Source organism: Uloborus diversus, chromosome 3 (assembly GCF_026930045.1).
Source record: "Uloborus diversus isolate 005 chromosome 3, Udiv.v.3.1, whole genome shotgun sequence".
NCBI lineage: Eukaryota > Metazoa > Arthropoda > Arachnida > Araneae > Uloboridae > Uloborus > Uloborus diversus.
Window position 1 is genome coordinate 122830748 of NC_072733.1, and position 24658 is coordinate 122855405.

The following is a 24658-nucleotide window of genomic DNA, read 5'->3' on the forward strand; positions in this document are numbered from 1 at the left end:
CCTCTAAATACCACAAGTAATTTATGAATTTTCCAATCGCTGCTTCTACTGCATGTTTGTTATCATTTTGTACGCTGCTAGTATTTTTGGCAAATTATATTATTTAAAGGAGCCTCGATTGGGTTGCTGCGAAAAACTATATCTTCATACAGCATTTAACTGTAAAACAGCATTTAAAGGTTTTCTCCTCATGTAAGGTCAATTAAATTGTTTCCTAAATATATGAATATTCAAGTAATAAATTCCTTTTGCCACCCATCTGGCTCAAGAATAAGCTCCCGGGTGCTGAAAGCATATCCCTCTGCGAGGGTCTTCACCAGGAAATATTATTACAAGTTAAGAGAATTCTCTTAAAGGGAAAGTTCCTTCTCAGTATCCACTTCTTACGAACAATAATATATCATCAACTTCGTCTTTAAGAATTTAAGTGGTCTGTGTACTTGATTGAAATGTTATAAGTTCTGAATGGTGAAGATCTCTCCACAAAATGCTTAATAATGGAATATCGGGTCTAGAACTAAGAAAGGCAAGAACGTTTTTAGAGGTACACTCTGCAGTACGATTTCAAGTGCATGATGATGGCAATCCAAATGTAATATACCGCCATTCAGATTTTGCTCTAAAAAAATGCATGCACCATTTATGCGGCCGGTATTGCAAGCCATTGTATCAAACACTACAGCTTGAACAGTTAGCAATAAAGAGCAATCATCTAAGATATCATATACAACTGAAGAAATATCTCAAGAATTCTGAGTAGCTATTCAACATTTGGACCTGAAGCTGCCATGGTAAGCCTATCGGCATTCCTTTTGCAGTTACATCTTGATGTAGCTTTTTATCCCAGTGAATAACTACAAAATCTGAATTTAAATACATGAAATCTCTCTCGAAAATTTTCCCTTGCTCTCTTAAGGGATGTATGATTGATCACAAGGTCATTTGGATTTAAATTTACTGCATCTACATAGACTGTTAACAAATGATCTTTCAACTTTACCCCCAATATAGTATTTGTCTGATCAGTGATGAAAGGCGAGAAGATATCAATAATTGTCAAGCTTTTTTGCGTTGTGGTAGACCAGATGTAGAAAAAAGGTTCAGTAGGTTAGGATAGATACTATATAGTATAAGGATTGTGTATTGAAATGGAAGAAAATTAATTTAAAGTATAGATTTTTACGTTATTCTGATCCGAAATTTTTTAAAATTTATATTTTAGCTATGCAAAATATAGTATATTTTTATGTTAGAGTAATCGAGGATTTTTTAAAATTTATATTTTAAAAATTAAAAATTGCATAAACATTTAAGTATATTTATAACTAAAGAACAGAAAATTAAAACTATAATTGTCATTTCTTATATTTGTAACATTGAAACCTAGTGACGCTATTTGCCACACCTATTACATACACAGGAAATTTTGTAAATCAACAGCCCCAAAGCCAGGAGGAGGCAATTTGTTGTTGTCAAAGATCATTCATTAACGGCCTAGGCCATTTACTAATGAACTTTAGAATCCCTTGTGTCCATCTTGGTGGAAAGAAATGTTCCCTAGCCGCTTAGTTTGGAACGAGCTCAGAAGAGCATTATATCTGACCCAAGGCCATTGGTGTACATGTACCCTCAGTAACATGTAAAATTTTATAGAATGAAAGTGAGATAATGGTCAGTCTGGAAGTAGCAGCATATATTGAGGTTCAAAATTACTGTAAATATGAAACGTAAGAATATTTTTACATAAAAATGAGAAAATCCGCAATTTTTTCTTCAAAACTCAAAAAAGAGGGCCCTAGGGGCACGTGTTAATATTCATGGATTAACTTAAAATTTTGCAAGGATCATTTATTTGTATAATGGAGAAGGGGCGTCGCATAAAATATCAACAACTTCAAAAATAAGGACCACCTACACCCTAATATATATATATATATATATATATATATATATATATATATATATATATATATATATATATAATGAATGAATACGGAATGATCTATCAAAAAAATCGATTATTACAAGAGAGGGGACTCGCAGACATTTCAGTCAACGGATTGACATGTCGTACGTCGAAAACGCCTATGTCCACATTTTTCAAAATAAAATTACAACATTTCACATAATTTCTCCTTTTGTTGTTGTCCTTATACTAAACGCAATTCAAGCATCCGAATTTGATGTAGCCTTTTTAGAAACTTCAGAAATGATATCATTAGTATATTATCATGTAAACATTTATGAAAAACGTAACCGTATCAATTGCATTAAAAATATACACACTAAAAGCAGGAATTTTAATTTAGTTACCAAGAAAGAAGATTACGATAGTACTACGTAATAGATATTTTAAATCCATTACGCATAGGGGTCTAAGTAAAAAGTGAAAGTTGAAATAAAATTTACTTACTAAAAGAACGCCTATTTTTCCGTATCTCTAATTTATATAATAGATTGTTAAATAATTTTCTAAGAATTTAATATTAATTTTCAATCTGGAAATGTTCAGCATTTTCCTTTCTATCTTTTATTGTATCTATTAACTTATTGATCGATAAACATGGTTCTGTTCAGCATGTTTAGTTAGACATGTGTATTTACAGAGAAGAAGCGGCGATTACAATGGAGGGCCAATTCTTAGTTCGTCTTATCTATGAAGATGAAATTACTTACCACATTGTTTTTGCTGCTGAAAAATGTCTTGGTAAGACGCATTAATTTTTAATTCTTTGCAAAAATGTATATGTTTTGTAAAAAATAAATGAATTTTTATTGAAGTCATACATAAGAAACAATATACAGGGTGGTCCTAAACTACATGTCAAAAATGAAAAGGTAAGTAGTACAAATCAAGACGAAGAATAGTGAATATGAAACCAAGGGTGCCAAACGTCTTCCGAAGGAACTAGGGACCATCAAAGTTTAGAGTCCCAAAGTTAAAATGATGATAAAAAAAAAACAGAAAAAAGGGTAAATTCGATTGCGGTTTTCGCTTAAATAATTCTTCATATTAGTATTTTCTTTAAAATAAATTCGAAAGACAAAGTGCAACAAATGCCGACAGAGGGCGCTTTAGACTTTGAAACAATACAAAGTAATTTTTGTTACTATTTTTGAAACTCCGATGAATGTTTCCGTAAGTTTAGCTTCTAACTTAAATTTTGATACCAAAATTACAATCATTTGCCTAAAAAAAGTCAGTATACAAGAGGTTAAAAACGGAAGAAAAAATAATTAAATCAATCGATTACCATAGGAATAATCCCTCACTTTCAATTAAAATCACAAAGTAATAAATCGATAAAAATGCCTGTCTTATCCATGTTTAGAACTGCACCCATCCAAGCTCATGTAGTTGTTGTATGTTGTAGATGGCGCCCCATCTAAAAATTCAGCCGGTAGGGAGCGCTGATTACTGCGGTGTATAAAAGTGCTTCATTAGGTGGATTCATCATTTACCGCACGGATCTCGAGCAGCATTGATCGTTTTACCAATGCGGAGCTAGCAGATATGCATTTAATGTATGGAACTTCACTAGGAAATGGTGCAGCTGCTGAAAGAATGTACAGGGATAGATTTCCGGGTAGAAATCACGTGGATCGTCGAACATTCGAACGCATTCACAGGGAGTTACGCACGAGTGGAACGTTTTATGCTTCAAGGCGTGGAACTGGCATTGGAAGATACCGCAGGAACTCCTTCATTGGAACAAAGGATACTGAACGCAGTTGATAATAATCCTTCAACATCTTCGAGAGCTGTCGGTCGTGCGTTGGGTGTGAGCCATCAAAGTGTTTTAAGGACTTTACATGAAGACAGAATGCATCCGTATCATTTACAGAGAGTGCAAGCAATAACCCCTGATGATTATCCACGTCGTCTTAACTTTGCTACTTGGTACTTACAGCAGACTGCAGCAAATCAAACCTTCCCTGCAGATGTAATAGTTACTGATGAAGCTACCTTTACGCGGTCGGGTATGTTTAACATGCATAATTCTCACCTGTGGGCTCATGGTAACCCACATGGTACAATAACACACGCCTATCAAGAAAGGTTTTTAATTAATGTATGGGCAGGCATTATGCACAATAACTTAGTAGGTCCGTACATTCTACCTAGTCGTTTAACTGCCCGCACCTACAACATCTTCTTACAGGAAGTCTTACCTGAACTTCTGGTCGATGTTCCTCCATCTGTGCGCAGCCGAATGTGGTTTTAGCACGATGTAGATCCAGCTCATTTCTCCAGAAATGTCAGGATTCGCCTGGATACTGTCTACGGCCAGAATTGGATTGGACGGGGTGGGCCAGTTCCCTGGCCACCACGTTCTCCTGACTTAAGATGTTTATATTTTTTTATTTTGGAGCCACATTAAAAGCTTGGTGTACGAGAGTCCCGTTACATCTGCAGAGGACCTTCTTGCCCGTTTATCCGTTGCTGCTGGACATGTGATCGACATGCCAGATGTCTTTTCTGATTTACGCCGATCCATGCGTCGCCGCTGTGAATGTTGTATTACTGTTGGTGGGGGCACTTTTAAGCATTTGTTGTAAATTGCTAATAAAGTTTTGTTTTTGTTTGTCTTTGTGTTTATCAGTTTCTTTTGATTGATACTGCTTCACATGCTGCCGCTTTAAAGTTTCATTACCGCACACATATTCGGCTTCAGGTCGGTCCGGTACGTTGACTCCTGGTCATAAATATCATCTGAGTCGTAATCGGACGAGGCTACATTAGTTCCCGGATGGGGACTATTGTCGGGAAACCAGAGACCCGTAACAGCGGGTATGTCTCTTCTCTAGTGAGATGCCAGTGTCCAGTCATCGTTGTCCATTTCCTTGGTACTGTTACATTGGGATAGGTACTACCCAACCAGTCCTGTGGCTCGGAGGGAAGATGACAGTCTATTGCAACGAGTTCTGTCTGGGTTCAAGAGAACTCTGAGAGTTTCAAATTTGAACCTCTTGCATACTGACTTTTTTAGGCAAATGATTGTAATTTTGGTATCAAAATTTTAGTTAGAAGCTAAACTTACAGAAACATTCATCGGAGTTTCAAAAATAGTAACAAAAATTACTTTATATAGTTTTCAAAGTCTAAAGCGCCCTCTCTCGGCATTTGTTTTAACTCTGTCTTTCAAATTTATTTTAACCAAAATACTAATATGAAGAATTATTTTAGCGAAAACCGCAATCGAATTTACCTTTTTTTCTGTTTTTTATCATCATTTGAATTTTGGGATTCTAAACTTTGATGGTCCCTAATTCTTTTCGGAAAACGTTTGGCACCCTTGGTTTCATACTGACTATTCTTCGTCTTGATGTGTACTACCTACCTTTTTATTCTTGACACATAGTTTAGGACCAGCCTGTATATATAGTTTGATAGCAATACTGCACTGTTAAAAACATTCCTCAAATTTTACTGTAAAAGTTATTGGCATCAATGTTGCCAATAACGTTTTTCGTAAAATAATATTTTACTGCAAAATTTTACAGTAGAATAATAGATAGTTAAAAAAGTAACACGGGAACAGCAGGCTCGATATCGGGACTTCGTATTGGCTTCGCAGGCGACTTCACTGACCACCATACCAGTTGCGACACATCGAGTAAGGGGAAAAAAGGTGTTATCTGCTTCGCACTGTAAGTCACGGGGTGTACCAATTAGCGCTGCAATCGGATTTTTTTTTATTTACAATTCACTGTCATTTGTTTCTGTACTGTAAACACAACACTTTACAGTAATATTTACCATAAAAGTTTCCTGAATTGTTAACAGTGTGTGTTACACTTTTCGAATAAATTTTCGAATAAATAATACAAAGAAATACTTCGTCTATAAGAGTTGCATTTATAAGAAAAACGGATGAAACATCGGGGTCTTCTATTTTTCACAAAAACATATCTAAGCCTAAAAGAACAGTTTATATCCTAACTTCTATTGTTAATCTGAGATTCAAGTAAAATCCCTGGGTCTTAGGCAAAAGAGGATTTTCTTCTTGGGATAAGTTTTAAAATCTTAACTTCCATAGAACATATTTAGTGCTTTCTAAAACAAAATCCACGGAATCCAGCTTTAGAAAGATTTGAGCAGGTGTCGTAAATCTTATTTTACCGCAGAGCAACAAATGGAGATATTGTGGCTGATTTGTAATGTCATAATCTTTGGAACAATTTAGTACGGTTTCTTTAAACAATAAGCTACGTTACCAATGGAAAAATTTCAAACTTTTTTTGTTTTGCTAAATATTATTTTTTTACAAAAGTTGTATGTTTACTATTTCTTGATCATTTTTTAAATATATTTTATATTGCTTCTGATTAATCTAACTTCATTAATAAAAAGATCAATGTCTAATTGTAAGATCATTCCACAGTATTTGGCTGCATAATATCCCATATGTAAGGTAAATTTTCGAAATATAAAAAACTAAACTTTTAAACTAAAAATACAGGCGTCCCTCGTATAACACGGTTAATTCTTTCCGCGTAGTGTTGAAACCGTGTTACACGAGACTTTTTTTTAAATAACTTTAACTTATTTTTTTACACTAATTAAGCACGTACATAGTAAAAACCATATCAATATGCATCGTGTTACATCGAAACTGTGTTATACGAGACTTAGAAATAATGTGAATTAAGGTATGCGTACCATGTTATATCAAAACCAAGTTTCATAAAAACAAAGTAAAAACTTTTAGAATTGTATCTAACATTAATAGGATGTATTAAACAAAAATGAAACTCCATCTTTTTTAGGCATAACTTTCGTGTTATATCAAAACCATGAAGTATTAAATTCAAGCTCCGCACTGTGTAATATCGAAACCGTGTTGTAAAAGTACCGTGTTATACGAGAGACGCCTGTACATGCATTGAAGTTTCCTATTATTTTTTAATCTCATTTATATTTTAGTGAAACATAACTATATCGCTTTTAGGATTCTGTATGAGGCATTTCACAGCCAAAAACTGTAGAATGCCCCTCTAAACTTGAGCAAAAGAATAAACATTGATTAATCTATAAAAAAATCTCATGTTTTCATTTCTTTCAGCTACTGGAATTTAATTCGAAAAATTACTACGTTTTTTAAGCATATACTCGAACTTTCTCCGCACTTGGAATAAAAAGTTTCAAATACAAATCTTCCCAACTCCGCTAACTTTTCTCACTGATGTTTCATTCAATCGAATACAAGTCAAGATTTTATTCTAAGCTATCAACATTTTATAAATTATTGCCAGTTTTAAAATAAATACTGAATATATCTTCTATGAGAAAATGTAAATTATTTGCTTCAATCAAGTACATTTTATGCCATATTTCGACTTCATACTTTGTTTAAGGGGATTAAAAACATTTTTTATCATTCAGCAAACTCTCAAAATTTTTTCTTGAGCCAAAACGTTATGTTGGTGATGACAGAAAGGAGGGTTGGTCAAACAAAAAAAAAGCTAAACATCGTCTAATGATCTTTGTTTTCCTCACTAGATCATTGTTATGTTTTTTTTTTTTTTTTTTTCTGAATGGTTATGCCCAAATGCTTTGTACTTATTCCTTACAGCAAAAAATAAAATATTTCAGAAGTTAAAATGTTTTATTCTGTAAAAGTGGAACGGTATAAATACTGTAGGATAAAGCGATAGGAAAAACTAACTTGTTTCAATTAAAAGAAGTAAATGCAAATTAAAAGATTTTGCAATTAGAATTCCAGCCAGGTTTAGAGCTGAGGTTTGTTGAGGCTTTTTTTTTCTTTTTTTTCTTTATTAATTTCTGGAAACTTTTTTTTTCTGTTTTTGTACTTCTATCATTTTCAGCTAATTACTCTCTGCTTCTAAAGTTCATGGTTTTGATTGAACTTTGGTTCTTCTTCTCGAATTCTTCACTCACATTAAACATTATGCTAGACCAACACTCATAAGTCGTAAAATTTTTAACACATAAAGCAATTATAAAAAAAAAATATTGATAATATGCGCAACAGAAATTTGTACGCAGTTGTAGTATTAAACAAGCTATGTCGTTAAAAAGTTTTAACAATAAAAATAAAGCAAAAAAAAAAAAAAAAAAATACTCATTTTAAAGAAGATGAAAGGAAAATGAAAAATATACTCAAAATGAATTCATTAAAATTTCTGTGGTTGAAGATAATTTAAGTTAGGTATTGCAAAGAAATTCAAGTTACCTTAATTAAGCGTGTAATGTTATAAAATTCGAAAAAAAGACAGAATTAATAGCAAGTACAAAGGATATTCAATTCGAGAGAAACTGCCACAAGAGAAAAAGGAAAAAGATAAAGTAATTTAAATTAACACTATTTTCACATGTGCAAAATCCAGACGATAATTTATTACCAGCGATACGGTTTATTCTTTAAAATTTTACCTTTAATGAATGTCATTCGTCTCAAGCGATAAAAGTCGTTCGCAGAAGTTCTAGTAAAGCCCTCTGAAAATATGTTTTCTAATTATGACAGTGGGTCACATGACTCGCTATCCACCAATCACAAAGTGAACAAAAAGCAAGAACGATAGGCACAATAAAGTGAAAACAATAAATAATATCAAATTCTCATAGGGGGGGGGGGGAATAAAAAGGTCATTCAAGAGTCACTTTTTCGCCTAACAGTATTTGAAAACTCAATCTAGTAATATGTAAGACTTTTGAATAAGAGCAAGCAATTTATGATTCGTACCAAAAAAAAGTATATTCAAATGTATTTACATTGAATCTATTTTATATTTAATAATATTCTTCTAAAAAAAATAGTACTGGCTTTTTTTCCCTAACACGTGTGTCAAAAAGCGTTCAAGTAACTAAAACATCAGCTGCTGCGCAAGAAACTTATGTTTTTTTTGAAATTCTAAATAGCTCCCGAGTTTGTTTCTGAAAAGTCAGCAGCTAAAGATGATGAAAGTATGAAGCATTTTGTTTATCTTTCTCGAATTCTCCTCTTCTCTAAAATATCGAAAACAACTTTCCATCTTAAAGTGATATCTTGTCATAAATTCTCAAACGTCTGCACAAGAATAATGGAACATTGTTTGGACTTTAAATGTTTCGATTTCTTTAAAACAAGCATTTGAAAGGGTTTGAAATGTTTTACACTCAGCAAAAATGTATAATATTGCTACTCCGCACTTCGTTCTGAGCTTTTAATCACTGTATAGAATTAAATAAATAAGGTAAGCTTGTTGGATTGAAACGATCATAAGTAAAACAGAATATATACCCGGTTATTTTATGATTCCACGAAGGTTATTTTTGATATGGGTGAATTAAAAACGATGTGAAGGCAGTTAGTCTTATCTGGGACAAGTCATTAGGGTGAAGGGAAGCATCGAACATTTTAACAATAGATTTAAACTTGCGTGTAGAACAGTCGGAAGAAAGAAAAAAGAAGTGCTTGGGTAGCGTATTTCGTCTCGGTGTTTTAAATATCCGATAGTCCATAATACCCTTCTCTCTTCTGTACTAAATTTACACTAAAAATAAATTAAATTAAATTAGAAGTACTTTAAAATGCTACTAATCTGTTAAATTTCATAGCTGAATGATGGATTATTGTTATGTTAAAATATCGTTAGAAACAAAGAAAAAGGTTGAAAAAAAAAATTAAATATTGAGACATAAAGTAAATTTGCTTTAAGCAGACTATACGGCAAAGAATTTTCGACGTAACACATATATGAAAAGCATTTGACTGAATTCCTTTTTTTTAAGGTAGTTATTTATATTTTTATATTTTAACAGTTTAAAAAACCGTAACGTTGACTCTTACGGAGAAGCTTTAATATGTCCTTAACTAAAAAGGTGGATTTGCTTTGAAAAAAAAACCATATTGGGAAGAACTTTTGATTCAGAATATTGTCGCCTCAGGGCAACAGTAGGGTATCAGCAACTGTCTTAATGTTGTAAGATAGCTTACTGTTTCTCTGATGTGACGATAAGCATAAAGTACACTGTTAAAAAAATTTCCTGAAAATAACGGATAAAGTACCGGCAGCAAAGTTGCCGTAAATATTACGTTTCCGTTAAATTATTTTCCGTGACTTAACAGAAGATCCATTTCTCATTTCTCCGTTTAGTTCTGTTCTTCCTTTTATAAATTTTCCGTGATTTAACGAAAATTCCATTTCTCTTCTTTCCGTTGATCTATTTTTCCGTTTTTAAATTTTCTGTGTCTTTACAGAACTTTCGGTTCTTGATTTTTCGTTGCGCTATTTTTTCGTTTCTCATTTTCACATATTTTACTGAAATTTCATTCTTCTTTTTTCTATCCTATGTTTAAAATGATATATTATAGAAAAATAGTTAGCTATTCAAAAACTATTATTTTTTTAATTTGTATTTATTACTCAAATATATTTTATGTGAAATTTTTGCTTGATAACTTACCTTTCAAGCATCTATCTCGAAATTCGCACCTTCAGATGAATAAAAATAATCGAAAAGTACCAACAAGGAAATTAGTGGATTTGAGTATAACACCAATTTTTGATGCTGACACTGTTCGATATTTCCTTCGAAATCCCCTCGTACATATTTTGGCGTGGCATGGAAAAGCATACATGAAAAATATAATATTTTTATTTGCAGAATGAGTCAAATAAAATACCATTAAAAACCGGTTGACTTTATCATGAAATAATATACCTGATGGAGAGTACCGCATACCAATTTACTGTGTTTAGGAACAGAATCATTGACATACACGTGAAGAACTTTTTGCTCAGATGATGTATACCCCCCCCCCCCGGTGATTTCCGCATTTTTCACTCATTGGAATAGCAACATAGATTTTTAGTGCATAAGCATTATACTTAGGCTAAACATATCAATCAGTTCGTTTTACTTGAAATGTTTTTACAAGAAACTTGCAATAATCTCAAATAAGTACTTGGATGAGATCCTAAGGAAATAAATTAAATAATTTATATTTTTTATTATAAATGAAATCCCGAAAGAAGTAATGAATGTTTCCAGATTTCTAAGTAGTCAAGAAAACTTATTCTTGTCAAAATTGTAAGTGTATTTTCAAAGATCAACAATCTGCTATGCCTTTTCGCAAAAAAAAAACAGCAAGAAATACTTTTATTTAGAGATTCAAAATGTTTACTTTCAATCTGTCAAAAAAAAAAAAAAAAAACTGAGTGTTTTTTTCTGTCTTGCTCGCACACAACGATAATCTCCGGTTGATACGAAATGTTGGCCATTTAACGTTTTAATGACTTTCAAGAATACAACGCGTTAGAGGAAAAACAGTACTTTTATAATAGTTCTATAAATTCTAAATCAGCTACCATCGGAATTCTATCAAATGCATATTAACAAGAAAAATACATTTGTATATTAACATGTACAAAGATAATCAACAATACTTACATGTGACCAGCGGTGCTAAATTTAAGTGTCTCCATTGCATCTGGACACCTTATCCTTATCACTTAAAACATTTGTATATTAACATGTACAAAGATAATCAACAATACTTACATGTGACCAGCGGTGCTAAATTTAAGTGTCTCCATTGCATCTGGACACAAGTAATTCAATAGCCTTTATTTTAAATGGATAACACGAGATCCTAAAACTATTCTCACCGCTAGAACACATAATATGACTAACGAATAAAATTGTTCGAAGTATTAAGCAAAATAATATTCTAATACTGACTCAGTAAAACCCACATCAAATCACCAAGGCGATTAAAACACAGCTGCCTGTCTGAAAATGGCGCAAATATTTTTCCAAACTTACAAAGCCCAAAGGCGTAAAAACAATTTCGACATACGAGTATATTACTTTCCAGACATGAAATAGCAAGCTATCTATTGTGTCTACGACATCTGAGTTATTATTCTAAATAAGCTTTTAATTAACAAAATGTAACAGTGCGATTTAATAAGCACTATCAAAAAGCGATGTTTATCATAATTTGAAGGCTAATCAGAATACTAACAAAGTACAGCACAGCGGCAACCCTAGAAATGGAAAAATTCTGTTTTCGTTACTTCCTTTCGTGATATTTCTGTTAATGTAAGGAAAAAATACGTTTTGAAGCATTACGGAAATATTCTGTTAAAATCAGTCAGAAAACTACCTGAACTTTCAGGTTTTTTTTAACAGTGTAAGTTATTTCTAACTGGTATAGCTAACAGGTATTTCTAACTGGTACTGGTAGAAAAAAATGTGCATTGTCTCCGAATAAGAACTTTAAAGCTTATAAAAAACCCTGAAACAAAAGGCGGGTTTGCTTTTTACAATTTTTTTTGGAAGGAACTTTTGACGTTGATTATGTAAATGAGGCTGGAGCTGGATGTGACATTTGTTCAACAAAAACTCAACAATTTTGTGTGATTAAGTAATTATTCAGGTTTTAAATTTTTAAGTAATATTAGGTACCAGCCTATTAGAAAAGTCAAGTATTCTATGAAAACTGCTGTGTCACTTTCAACCACGGCATGGGCTGCTTGTAACAACTACTTGGGGCAAAGTGTGGCAGTGAAAACTGAAATAAATATACGGGTGTTTTTAAGTTACGAACAATCATTTTGTTTTCTTAATTTAGACATAAAACACAGTACTCAAAACGTTTACATATTTTATGGAGTAGCATATTGCCTTATTAAGAAAAAAAAAAGAAGGTTGACTTTTAACCAAACACAAAAGTATAAGCATTTATCAATCAAAATTTTTGGTATCTTATTTATTTTAGTCTCATTCATCAAAAAAACACATAAGATAATCATTTTCTGAACTTGAAGATAGTAATAGTAACATTATAAATTTATATTTTGTTTTGTTAAATAATTAAAGTCTGAAGTATGTCTTATCACTTAAGCATAAACTGTGCCTAACTCTTGAAAGAAAAAAAAAACCATCAGGTCTACTAAAACACATCAGTGCAGTCATCATAATCAGAAAAGAGAGAGAACCAAATTATAGCAGCCAACAGCTTCTTCAGCCAACATTTTTAATTTTGATTGTACGATAACTTTGCGTTTAATGGAATAGACACGTAGGTTCACGTTCCCCACGAAAATTAACTGCATTCCATTCTCACAGCGTTGCGCAGTCTAATGCGCAGATGTTTATTATAATCGTAAGGGAACCTCTGGTGAAAAAGCTTTACTAGGCAAAAACAAAACATACATAGTAACGAGCAAGAATGTTTTTCAGTAAATGAAAAAGTTTGCGATCTTTGGAAAAAATAAATTTCAGAAAGTAATATAGGGGTGAAAAGCTTTACCACTAATTCTTGTAAAAGCAAAAAAAAAAGAGAGAGAGAGAAGAGAAAAGTCCAGAATGGGATTCGATCGTGCTATCTCTGCAGCACAAGATCGCGCCTTAACCCACTAGGCTAGCGGCGGCTCGTCAAGAGACTGACATTTTAAATTCATAACGTGCCTAGGAGACTCCATGGCGACTTTAAATCGATTTTTCTCATAATTTTCTGAGTATTGCGTCGTATTACTTTAACCACGTAAGGTACTAGGGGTCCTCTTTCACCACAAAATAAATCGACGCAAATCTCCGACCCCACGGTCGTGTCGTCTCCTTGTCAGAACACAAGGTCCCATCGCAATGGGTTGTGGGATCGAAACCGTGCCAGAGCATAACTGTTTTTTCACCATTATCGGTTTTCAAACAACCATAAAATTGCATTTTTGGTTTTATGCTTTAAACTTAATGTTCACCATAGGTGTATCTAGGGATATTTTCTTCCGTACACAAGATGTTTTTGTTACATCTTAAGTTTAAAAATTGCCAGAAATGCCCACGGAGTATTCTCAGAAAGTTCATGCGGATAACCATTTACTTTGAAGTTTTGCTGCCCTGCCCGATTATCGTCGAAATAAAACACAAACAACATCTTAAATTTTATTCAAAACGGACTCAAAGCTTTTTATGTGTCCTTGTTAAGATAAATTCAGATCTCCTCACATTGATTACTGAAGAGAAAAATTATTATAGGACTTTGACTATATTTAGAAATGCTAACTATTTAGCTTCTGACAAGGAAAATTTTTATTGAACTGAAACAAAAAAAATGTTGTGCGTGCTAAAAAAACTAGGAATATATCCAATAATTAAGTCAGGAAGAAGAACACCAGACATTTTTAATTCACTTGTAGTACAACTTAAATGGTTATGAATTTTACCGAGAATACTCATTACAGCATATCGATTCATGTGGCAGAAAAGTTAATGTCATTCACGAAGGAAGCAGATTTTTTTTTCATTGGTCCCATTAATAAGTTCAATTATTCCGTGTTTCATCTTTTGTTTCCCATTTTTATTAATTGCGATCACGATTGCATTCGCAAATCGCCCTTTTGAAACAATGTCTCCATTCAGTTTAATTTCTGTAGCTCGTAAACGTAATTACTGCACTTTTTTTTTCCAAGGTTGAGTGTCAGCATCATCGGTAATTTTGAGCTTTACAATTATTTTCGAAATAAATACGTGCCATCAATATTTATTTCAAACTGACTTATTAGTTATTTCAAAGCTGTCTCGGTAAATGAGACTATTGTTTTTTATTTTATGGAATGAAACAGATTGATGACTTTATGCATGTATATAATGTTCGAAAACAATTGCTCCCGCTTGTAAATTAATATTCTATTTTGAAGACTTATTTCAATTACTGTCATTGTGAACGAAAAATCATTTAACGCAGTAAATAAGAAGAGAAAATAAGGAGAATGACATGTCAATATACTTTTTATATCTGCATCTAAGTGTAGTGTATTCCTTTCTATGAAAATCTTGCTGCAAAGTATTCATCGAAAAACTGCATCTACAAGAATGCAGCTTCTAAAATGAAATTTAAAACGTAAATTAGACACTGTGCCGCGTGTAGATATCTAAATTAAGTCACTATTAAAACAATTTTCACCACAGCGAGAAATAATACACATGTTGTGCGAAGTTCACACACTGATGAGTAGGGTGTATCGAAAAAGACCGAATTTATTTTTTTTTTTAATTTGAATTTCCAATAGTGCGGGAAAGTTGTCTTACGTTATTGTTAGTATGTGTGCAAAATTTTGTTGATCTGAAGTAATATTTTCAGTAGCCTCTGGGACCATTAATTATGCAAAATTCACTAATTTTATCGTTTATTCAATATTTGTTAAAAATATCGTCACCAGATGTCGCTGTGCTGTGCAGCTACGCTGCTAGGAAACCACCACTTTTGTTGTTGTTTGGCTGTCTTCGTATTCGTGTCGCAGACCAAGAATTTATGTTGTCAAAACTTGTAAATTAACGTTCATGGTTATTATAGACGAATATTCAAAAGATTACAAGGATCCTAAAGATTGCAAAGATTCAAAGTAAGTACTTTTTATAATGATTCTATTCTTAGCTATTTTTTTGTTTCAAGATGGCGGCTTCCATAGAGACCACGTGCTTTGTGTTCGCCCGCTGCCTTTATGCTAAGATCGAAGCGTAGCCTGAGCCATGACGGAAGTGGTTCATACTACCTACCCTACATTTCATAATACTATATGCATTATTTACCTTAACTTACTGTACCATTTTTACTTTACAGTAATGGCAAGCAAAACCATAAGAAAGACAAGAAAACTGTCTACTTGTCCTATCTTTGGATTTCCAAATGACTTGAAAAGTAATGTCTTGCCAACATACCAGGACGTTATGAAGTGTTACCTTTACTTTATTCAAAAGTTTAGAGAAAATAACAATGGCAAACAACCCTCTATAAAAGAAATATCAGAAATGTTATCAATAAAGATTGAAGACTTATGGAAAAAGGCTTCCATTCTCAGTGTGTCTCACGAGCGGGTTCGTAAAATGTTTCACGATTATCACGGTAAATATAGAAACCTTGTAAAAAACATGAAACCAAAGATGACAGATGTGTTCAAAGCTAAGGTAGAGGCTTTCAAAGAAAATGCAGCCAAAACCCTTTTTGATATTTCTACGTGTAAATGTTCCGATTTTATTGGATGTATTTGTCCGAAAATTAAAAAGATACCTATAAAAGAGCAGGAATTTCTAACAGACCAGAGAACCAACAGGAAAATGTACATGAGTGCTATTGATATTAAAACAAGTCTACAACTCCAGGCACGAGAACAGAGAAAGAGCAAAGTAATTTGTTCTAAAGGCGAAGAAATCGGTGCTGCTGCTTTACATAAACAAAATTTTGAGCAACTGGAAAACTTAACAACATCTTCGCAATCGGATGATTCTGAAGCCGACTATGCTACAGATACAAGTGTAGTTGAAGATCCAAATTTTCTCAAGGAACGTCATAGCCGCAAACGGAAGAATAACGCTAACTCAAAATAAATGAGGTTATCTTTGCCGTCATTAGCAATGGCCTGTGACAGGACAGGGGTTTCGAACAGAGGGGCTGCAATATTAGCAAGCGCTGTTTTGGAGGATTTTAAAATCATCACAAAAGAAGATAAGTCAAAAGTAATACACAAAACTAAAATACAAAGAGAAAAGAAAAAACTTCGATTAAAGATAAATATACAAGAAAAAGAAAAAGCATCAGTACTTGAAGGTTTGTACTTTGATGGTCGTAAAGACACCACAATCGTGATGGATAAAGTCAAAGGTAAATGTAGCAAAAGCACTATAAAAGAAGAACATGTGGTTTTAATAAGTAAGCCAGGCTCAATTTACATGGGACACATTAGTCCTGCATCTGGGCACGGTCACGTTATTAAGTCGAGCATTATCAGTTGGCTAAACTCCAAAGACATATCAACTTCAGAACTTCTAGCAGTGGGATGCGATGGGACTAATGTTAACGTTGGGGCAAGTAATGGATGTATTGCTCTAATTGAAAAGGAACTTGATAGACCTGTCCAATGGTTAATTTGTCTATTACATTCCAACGAACTACCTCTTCGACACCTGATTGAGCACCTGGACGGACCGACTTCAGAACCTCATGGATTCACTGGTCCGATTGGTAAACAATTGAAATTCTGTGAGAATTTCGAGGTAGTAAAGTTTACTCCTGTGGAAGTGGAATTACCCGAAGTTGACAAAGAGTACCGCTCAGCCTGCCTTAGCACTGATCAAAAGTATCTGATTAATATATGCGAAGCAGTATCAAGCGGAAACTGTTCCCAATCTTTGGCAAGAATGAATCCAGGAAAATTATCCCATGCACGTTGGTTAACCACAGCCAACAGAATATTACGCTACTATGTGGGATGTAGTGAGCCAACGGAAATTTTGCGAATATTAGTAGAGTACATAATGAGAGTCTACTGTAAAATGTGGTTTAAGATAAAAGTTGAGTCGTTGTGCACAGATGGTGCTCGCCACTAGTGAAACACAATAAAGTTGTCACGTTATCTCTCCAGCGAACTTAAGGCAGTTATTGACCCAATACTTCAGAGAAACGGCTTTTACGGTCATCATGAGAATATTATTTTATCAATGATCTCTGACGAACGTCCGCATGTGAGGAAACTAGGCTTTCTTCGTATAATGAAAGCTAGAGGAATGAAGTCCAATTCATCCACCGAAGAAATCCGCAAATTCAAGATCCCTTTACTAAACTTTGATTCATCTGATTACATAGATATGATAGATTGGCAAACGTGCAAGCTGACTGAACCACCAATTACAAAAAAAATTTCTGAAGAAGCTCTAAAGAACATGGTTGAAACAGGTGAACTTCATGGAGTTGGAAAATTTCCATGTCACACTCAGACCGTAGAGAGACACATTAAACTGGTTACAGAGGCATCCTCTGCGGTGTGTAATACTGAAACTAGAGATGGTTATATTCGATCTAAACTAGCCTCTCGAAAACTAATACCCAGTTTCAATACCAAATCTGATTATAACACTCAGCAAGACTAAAGGGAATGCATTTTAAACTGTATTTGATCCATACTTCAATTGTATTCTATTGTTTGCATTTTAATTAAACGCTTGTTAAATTAGTAATTGTGGATTCTGTTTCATTATGTACACGTTGTACATTTTTACAATTTGTTCGACCAAAAAAATGCTAAAATAAATAACCCTAATTAAAAGAATTACAGTCGTAGAAGTGTTGAAGGAAAATCATTGAAATGAGCGAATTTGGACAGATAAGCAACCCCTAGAGGCAACTGAAGCCATTAACCATCATCAATAATAATTTGCACACGCTCTAAAGATGTAATATGGCAATTATTTGGCACTATTGGAACTTAAAAAATTAATATCTTAGTTTTTTTTTAAATATTAAAAAAAGATAAAATTAGTGAATTTTGCATAATGAACGGTCCCAGAGGCAACTGAAGATATTAACTCAGATCAATAAAAATTTTCATACATACTAACAATAACATAAGGCAACTTTTCCGCACTATTGGAAATTTGATATCAAAAACTTTTTTTTTCCGATACACCCTACTGATGAGTCGTCCATTCGATACTCCATCAGTAAGTTAAATAGCCTCTTATACAGTTCCTGTAAACCATTACTATTGACAGGATCCGACAATTATGTCGTCCATATTACACGTCTTTAACACGACAATAGTATTTCGCACCCGGTAGCAACGCCGTGTTCGGCTGTCATGAATACAGTGAAAACTCAAATTACATTTTTAATGTTAATATCATAGTTTTTTATCTCATTCACAACATTTCATGCATTACTACCGACCGAATCCTGTTCCCTTCCCTCAAACCCTAATTTAACTAAACACGAAATTAATCTGTAATACCGAACCAAGTCAGTTAGGTTAGGTTGTATTTTATAGGAGGCGTCGACTTCGGAAGGTGCTTAAAAATTAATAAATCGTACATAATTAGTTAGGTATTAAAATAGCTTATTGTATAGTAATTAAAATCAGTGTTTATTTTATTATTGGGTGTTTACTTTATTTGATTTTTGCACTGAAATTGTAAAATAAATTTTATACATATGTTTGGGTAAGAAAATGTATGTTAATGTGGCAAATTATTTTTTGCTTCTACGCTCTTGGGTATTTTTTGAAGTTTTTTTTAAATAATTTTTTAATTTTATTTATTTACTTATTTATTTATTAATTATTATTATTATTTTTTTTTTTTTTTGCTTTTAAGTGGTTTAAATATAAAATAGGCAAGTAGGATAGAGTATGTGCTGCATGATGGGAAGGCCTTCTTTACGTGCATATCGAATGAGAAAGCGTCGAGCACAGGAGTCTGAATACAACAAAAATGAGCGCAATACAGATAGAAATAGAGCACAGCATTTCGGAGAATCTTCTGAAGACCGTGAAGAAAGACATTTTCAAATGCGGCGATATATACAAAGAAAATTGTCTTGATCATTAGTTCCTGTTTATCAAATTATACTTTACGAAAGCACATGCACTATTTGTTAAAAAATTCAACCCAAATAAATTTCACCCATAAAATTTGAAGAGGTTCCTCTATTTCTCCAGGATTTCATTATCAGATCCTGACCTGATGATTATGCACCCACCTGGGAAGTATGCGCTTCCAAACCAAAAATAGAATTTTCCAAATCGATCCAAACATCATCGAGTAATAAGGGGACATACATAAAAATATTCCGACAAGTTGACAAAATCCTCCTTTTTTTAAAGAATATTAAAAATATTAACGCTGATAAAAAAATTTAACTGATTGGCCATAAAAACTTATCCTTTTTTCTCTCTGGGATTCATTTGTGTGCTAAATCAAATTAGAATCATTTAAATGTTAACGGTTTCCAAAACTAACTTACATTTCACAACAATACGTGCCACGTAACTCGTGATTAAAGTCATATATCGCAGTACTTGAACCCGTTATAGGTAAAGATAAAATTACTACTGGAGTAATGATAGTGAATGATTTTCCTGTTTGCTTCAGAAGCCTCTATCAATTTTGTTTGTTGTGATTACTGTTTAATGGTAACTACTTTTTCAGCAATGGGTTTTATATTTAGTCATTAAATAGGAAAATCGCATGAAATTTACTGTTTTTAACCTATGACCTCTTTCTAAATAAACAAGTCGAATAAAAGTATGAGATCTAAGTTAGATAAAAATCTCTGCCATGTCAAATGCACCTTACACGGATAAACCACGAGACCTGTGACATCCGCCTGATGACGTAAGTTTTCCATTTATCTGGCGTCGTGATTGTAGTCACAACGTATAAAATTTGAAAAGTTTCCTAGATTTCTCCAGGACCCCTCATCTGACCCAGAACAAATTACCATGGGACCACCTGGGATGTAGGGTAACGGCACCAGTTACAAATAAGGGTTCAGTAACAGACAGTCATAAGTTTGAATTTAAATAATAAGAATTTTAGGCGGGTAAAACTGGTGTTGCTGAGGCTCATGAATACGGTAAAACCATCTAGCGTTATCACACTAAATTTTATGAGCGAGTTGGTATTTACAACGCAGTGGCAGAAGGTTATGAACAGCCACCACGCGGTCAGCTGATGCTTCATGTTCATTTGAATTTAATAAGGCCTTGGTTCTAAAAATAAAGAACTTTTGCACATTTTGAAGAAAAAGGATCATCCTATCTGTAACTGGGTATCATCAGATTTTTTCGATGTCTGTTACTGGGAGTCGGACCTTTTTTTTTTTTTTTTTGAAATGAGCAAATAAAAATAGAATTAACTAATTCAGAGGATCCAGAAGCCGTCAAACGTTAGATGAGATATAGTTGCATTAGAGAAAAATAGTTTAAAAAGTCTAAATGCAGTTGAACTCTTAAAACGAACACGTTCAATACAAAATCAAAGCTAAAGCGAACATTTTGTTCATTAAGTTCAGTTTGCTACTAAATTACATAAAAATTTTAACGCATAATACGTGCATTGCATTGAAAGTCTTGGTTAAAATGAACAATATGTCTAACCTCTTCACTGAAATGTTCGTAATTGAATACTGTAATTTTAATTATCATTTTTGTGAGGTTGTAGAAGAACCAGGGCTCGTTGTGTATCAAGAAGAAAATGTTAAATGTTTTTCATATAGAATAAAGCCCATTAATTACCTGAAGACATTTAAATTTGCTCGGAGGTAAAACCATTTTCAATTGCGGTCCATCAACAACCTGTCCCGCATTTGCTGATTATCCTCTTCCTTTTTCCAATTTTTTCCACAAACATTGATTAAGTTGAATGTTTCCGTTTGATTATAATGCGGTTATTAGCAATAATAACTAGCAGTAATTAATTTTAAACATAGGAAAGTGTCTCTTTGCACAGTTTTGCTAATTCATGGTTGGTACGAATAACAAATAATACGATTTTTGACATCCTGTATTAACAAAGTTCAACTGTACATTAAAAGGCTCAGAAAATTGAGAGCGATGTCTTAAGCATGTCTGTTACTGCCGCTACCCTACTTTGTTTTTTACTACAATTGCGCACAAATTTTTATTGCACAAATTATTATTTTTTTTATGATTGCTTTATGTGTTAAAATGTTTACTACACATATGAGGGTTAATCTAACACAAGATTTAATGTGAGTAAAAAATCCGAGAAGAGAAAACAAAGTACAATCAAAACAAGTTTAATTTTCTTATCATTTTTCCTATCGTTATCTTTCTAGACCGATTAGAATTTTTCAAATTGTTCCAGGCGTCTTCGAGTAGTCAGGGATCAGAAGTAAAAGGTTTTCAACGAATTCTGAACTCCCTACTTTGAAGTCGGTTGAATAAATGAGCATCCGTATTGTCAGCCCGTAATTGCATTTGTAGTAAAATTGTTAAAAGTATATAGATGTTGTATTATTTTAATGTTTGGATATATTTACAGACGTTTTAAATTATATATGACCGTATACGAGTGTCCAAAGCCTTACCAGAAATATTACAAGCTGCTTTTAATACAAAAACAGAAAGGCAGCAACGATGCATCGCATTTTAGATACATTGCATTATCTTAAATTTTACTTGAATCTATATATTGGAGTGCAATCACAGCAATTTTACGTAGCTTAAATGTTAAGCGTTGTGTGTACAGCGACAATAAAACGTCCTGAATTGAAATAAAAGGGTATGTTACATTTTCAAAATTAATAATCCCAAATTTTCATTATTTGTCATAAAAAACGTCCTTGACGTAACATGTGACGTACCACACTATGCAACGTTTAGCGTAATGTCATCGTTTCAGGTATACAAGCGGCGGACATTTTAGAGCTCTTTGGACGCATGTTTTTTGACTTTTGCCAAGAATCGGGATATGACAGCATTTTGCAAGTACTTGGAGCAACGCCGAGAGATTTCCTTCAAAATCTCGATGCTTTACACGATCATCTGGCAACTATATATCCCGGTATGCGAGCGCCTTCCTTCAGATGCACAGAAAGGCCTGAAGATGGAACTTTGATACTTCATTATTATTCGGAGAGAGCTGGACTAGAGCCTATTGTCATTGGTATAGTAAAGGTAAGAACAAAGAAGGGGAATTTGGGGCAAAGTGAAACTGTTAATATCACCACTTCACTGTGCCCTACATACAAATTGAATGACAAACAGCTGTGTCGAGGTTATAAAAGCAAATTCCTCCATCAGTGCGAAAAGAAAATGGATCACAAAGTCCGACAACGGACAAGTGAACGAGAAATACAAGACAGAATGAGTGAGTATTTACTCATTTTGTCTTGTATTTCTCGTTCACTTGGACGTTTTTGGACATTGTGATCCATTTTTATTTTCACAGTGATGAATGGGTTTGCTTTAATAATCTTAAAACAGCTGTTTGCAGAGTTTTTTTTAGCCCTTTTTAATTGTTTTTATTTGTATAAGTATATACGTTGTCATAATTTTACTACTACGTTTAAGAAAAAGGACTTTTTTTTTTTTCTTTTTTCAAGGAATCAACTTGACCAACGTGTTTTACTTGTGGGTAAATTATAGTACAGAAACTTTAGACATAGTGTTTACAGAATATTTTGTTACAGAAACTTTGACGTTAACGAGCAAAAATATACGAAACTTCAAATGACACGATGCAGAGAAGCTGGATATTTTACATGTTTTTCTAGATCGTAAAAAAGAAAGTAATGACTTCGTCTAGTTAAACCAAAAGAAAATAACTAAGTTCTCGGAGTATATCGAATGAAACTACTTTGTCGGAGTCAATAAAGAGAGAGATGTTGACTATAACCCTATTTTGCAATTTGCCATTCTGTGAATAGGCGGTAAAATGCATTAAGTCACATGAATACAATTAGGAGAGGAATTAAAAGGGTTTTTTTTGCCAAAATTTGTATCATTAGATTGTTTAATAAAGTTAAAATTGTTTTTATCGATATTTTAGAGCTTTAGAAGAGATCTGAATAGATTACCAAAAGTTTGATATAGTTCTAGTTAAATCTCGATTTTTAAAAAAATGAATATCTTTACCTCCTAGACACAGAATCCTTTACTTACTAGGTGCAGAATTTAAAATTCAATAAGAGGTTACATCAAGCAACACATCCCTGACACTGAATGCCTGTCCCTCTTTTGCTTTTAACATAGAGCAAAAGTAATCCCAATAAGTAAATACCGGTACAACTGCTACTGCCATCAGTCGAAGGTATTAGAAATTAATAGCGGAGAATTTAACAATTAACAATTTCACTACACATAGAAAATTAATCGAAGACAAAAGTTACACAAACAGTTACAGGAGATCAAACGTATACAATCAAAAAGCAAAGATAAAAACAATTTAAAATATCAGACGATATTTAAGAAACAAACGTTTAAATTGTTTGGATTCATCTTCATAACAACACCATCCTTGTATTGCCACCAGGTAACATTGCCAGTTGTACCGGCGGAAGATTTGATACTCATTTAGTGTTAAGGGGGCATTGCATTAAGTCACACGAATATATTCCAAACAATATTTGAATGAGGGACTGAGTCATACTGCCAAAAGAAAGACAAAAGTAGGAAACACATTTTTTTTTCTTAAAACATGTACAAGACATTTACAGATCAAAAACAAAATTCAACCCTCATTTTTGCAGGAAAAAAATCATTTTTTTACAAATAAAGTTTATTGATATAATAACAAATAGTTAATTATCTTATAGTTTTACATTTACTATCAATAGACGGTTATTAAATGTATAACTGAAAAATTTACATTCATCAAATAATTAGACATGCATTGGAAATTTCTTACAGCTCGATGACATACACTAAATAACCGAAAGATTTGGACACTTCCAAAAAGTCACATTATTTCGGATTTTTTGAGAAATAAGACAATTGCTCTGTTTTTTTTTCTCGTAAAAGGTATACTCTAGCTGTCATTTTGCAATAAAAATTGATTCTACTATTCATGAAGGGGACCAGAAATAAATAGAGATAACAAAAAAAAAAGTTTTTGATCATCCTTCATTGTAAACAGTTGGGTATGAGGTAAACATTTCAGAAACAAGTTAACGATTTATGTAGAATTTATTTTTATATTTTATTGACAGTATTTCTTATAGCCACGGAGAAATAAGCATTTCTTTCAAAAATAGAAATTTTATTTAAAACTTTCCGGATCATAACACGCAGATTTTTCAGTCAAACGTTGAAACTTTCTGAATATTTGACTGCAAACAAGAGAAATATATTAATAACATTTGAAATTTAACTATTGAAAATTTAATTAAATATGAAAGTTTAAAACAATTAA

At 33.0% G+C, this 24658-nt stretch overlaps 1 protein-coding gene across 1 annotated transcript in view; it reads left to right on the top strand.

The window, feature by feature from the left end:
- Positions 1–2592: 2592 nt before the first annotated feature.
- The window catches only part of LOC129218923 (guanylate cyclase soluble subunit beta-1-like), a 60087-nt gene continuing 38021 nt past the window's right edge, over positions 2593–24658 (top strand). Inside the window, exons 1-2 of the mRNA XM_054853243.1 lie at positions 2593–2707; positions 22148–22422. Of these exons, the coding sequence (XP_054709218.1) occupies positions 2593–2707; positions 22148–22422 (390 nt within the window). The remainder of the gene's footprint in view (positions 2708–22147; positions 22423–24658) is intronic.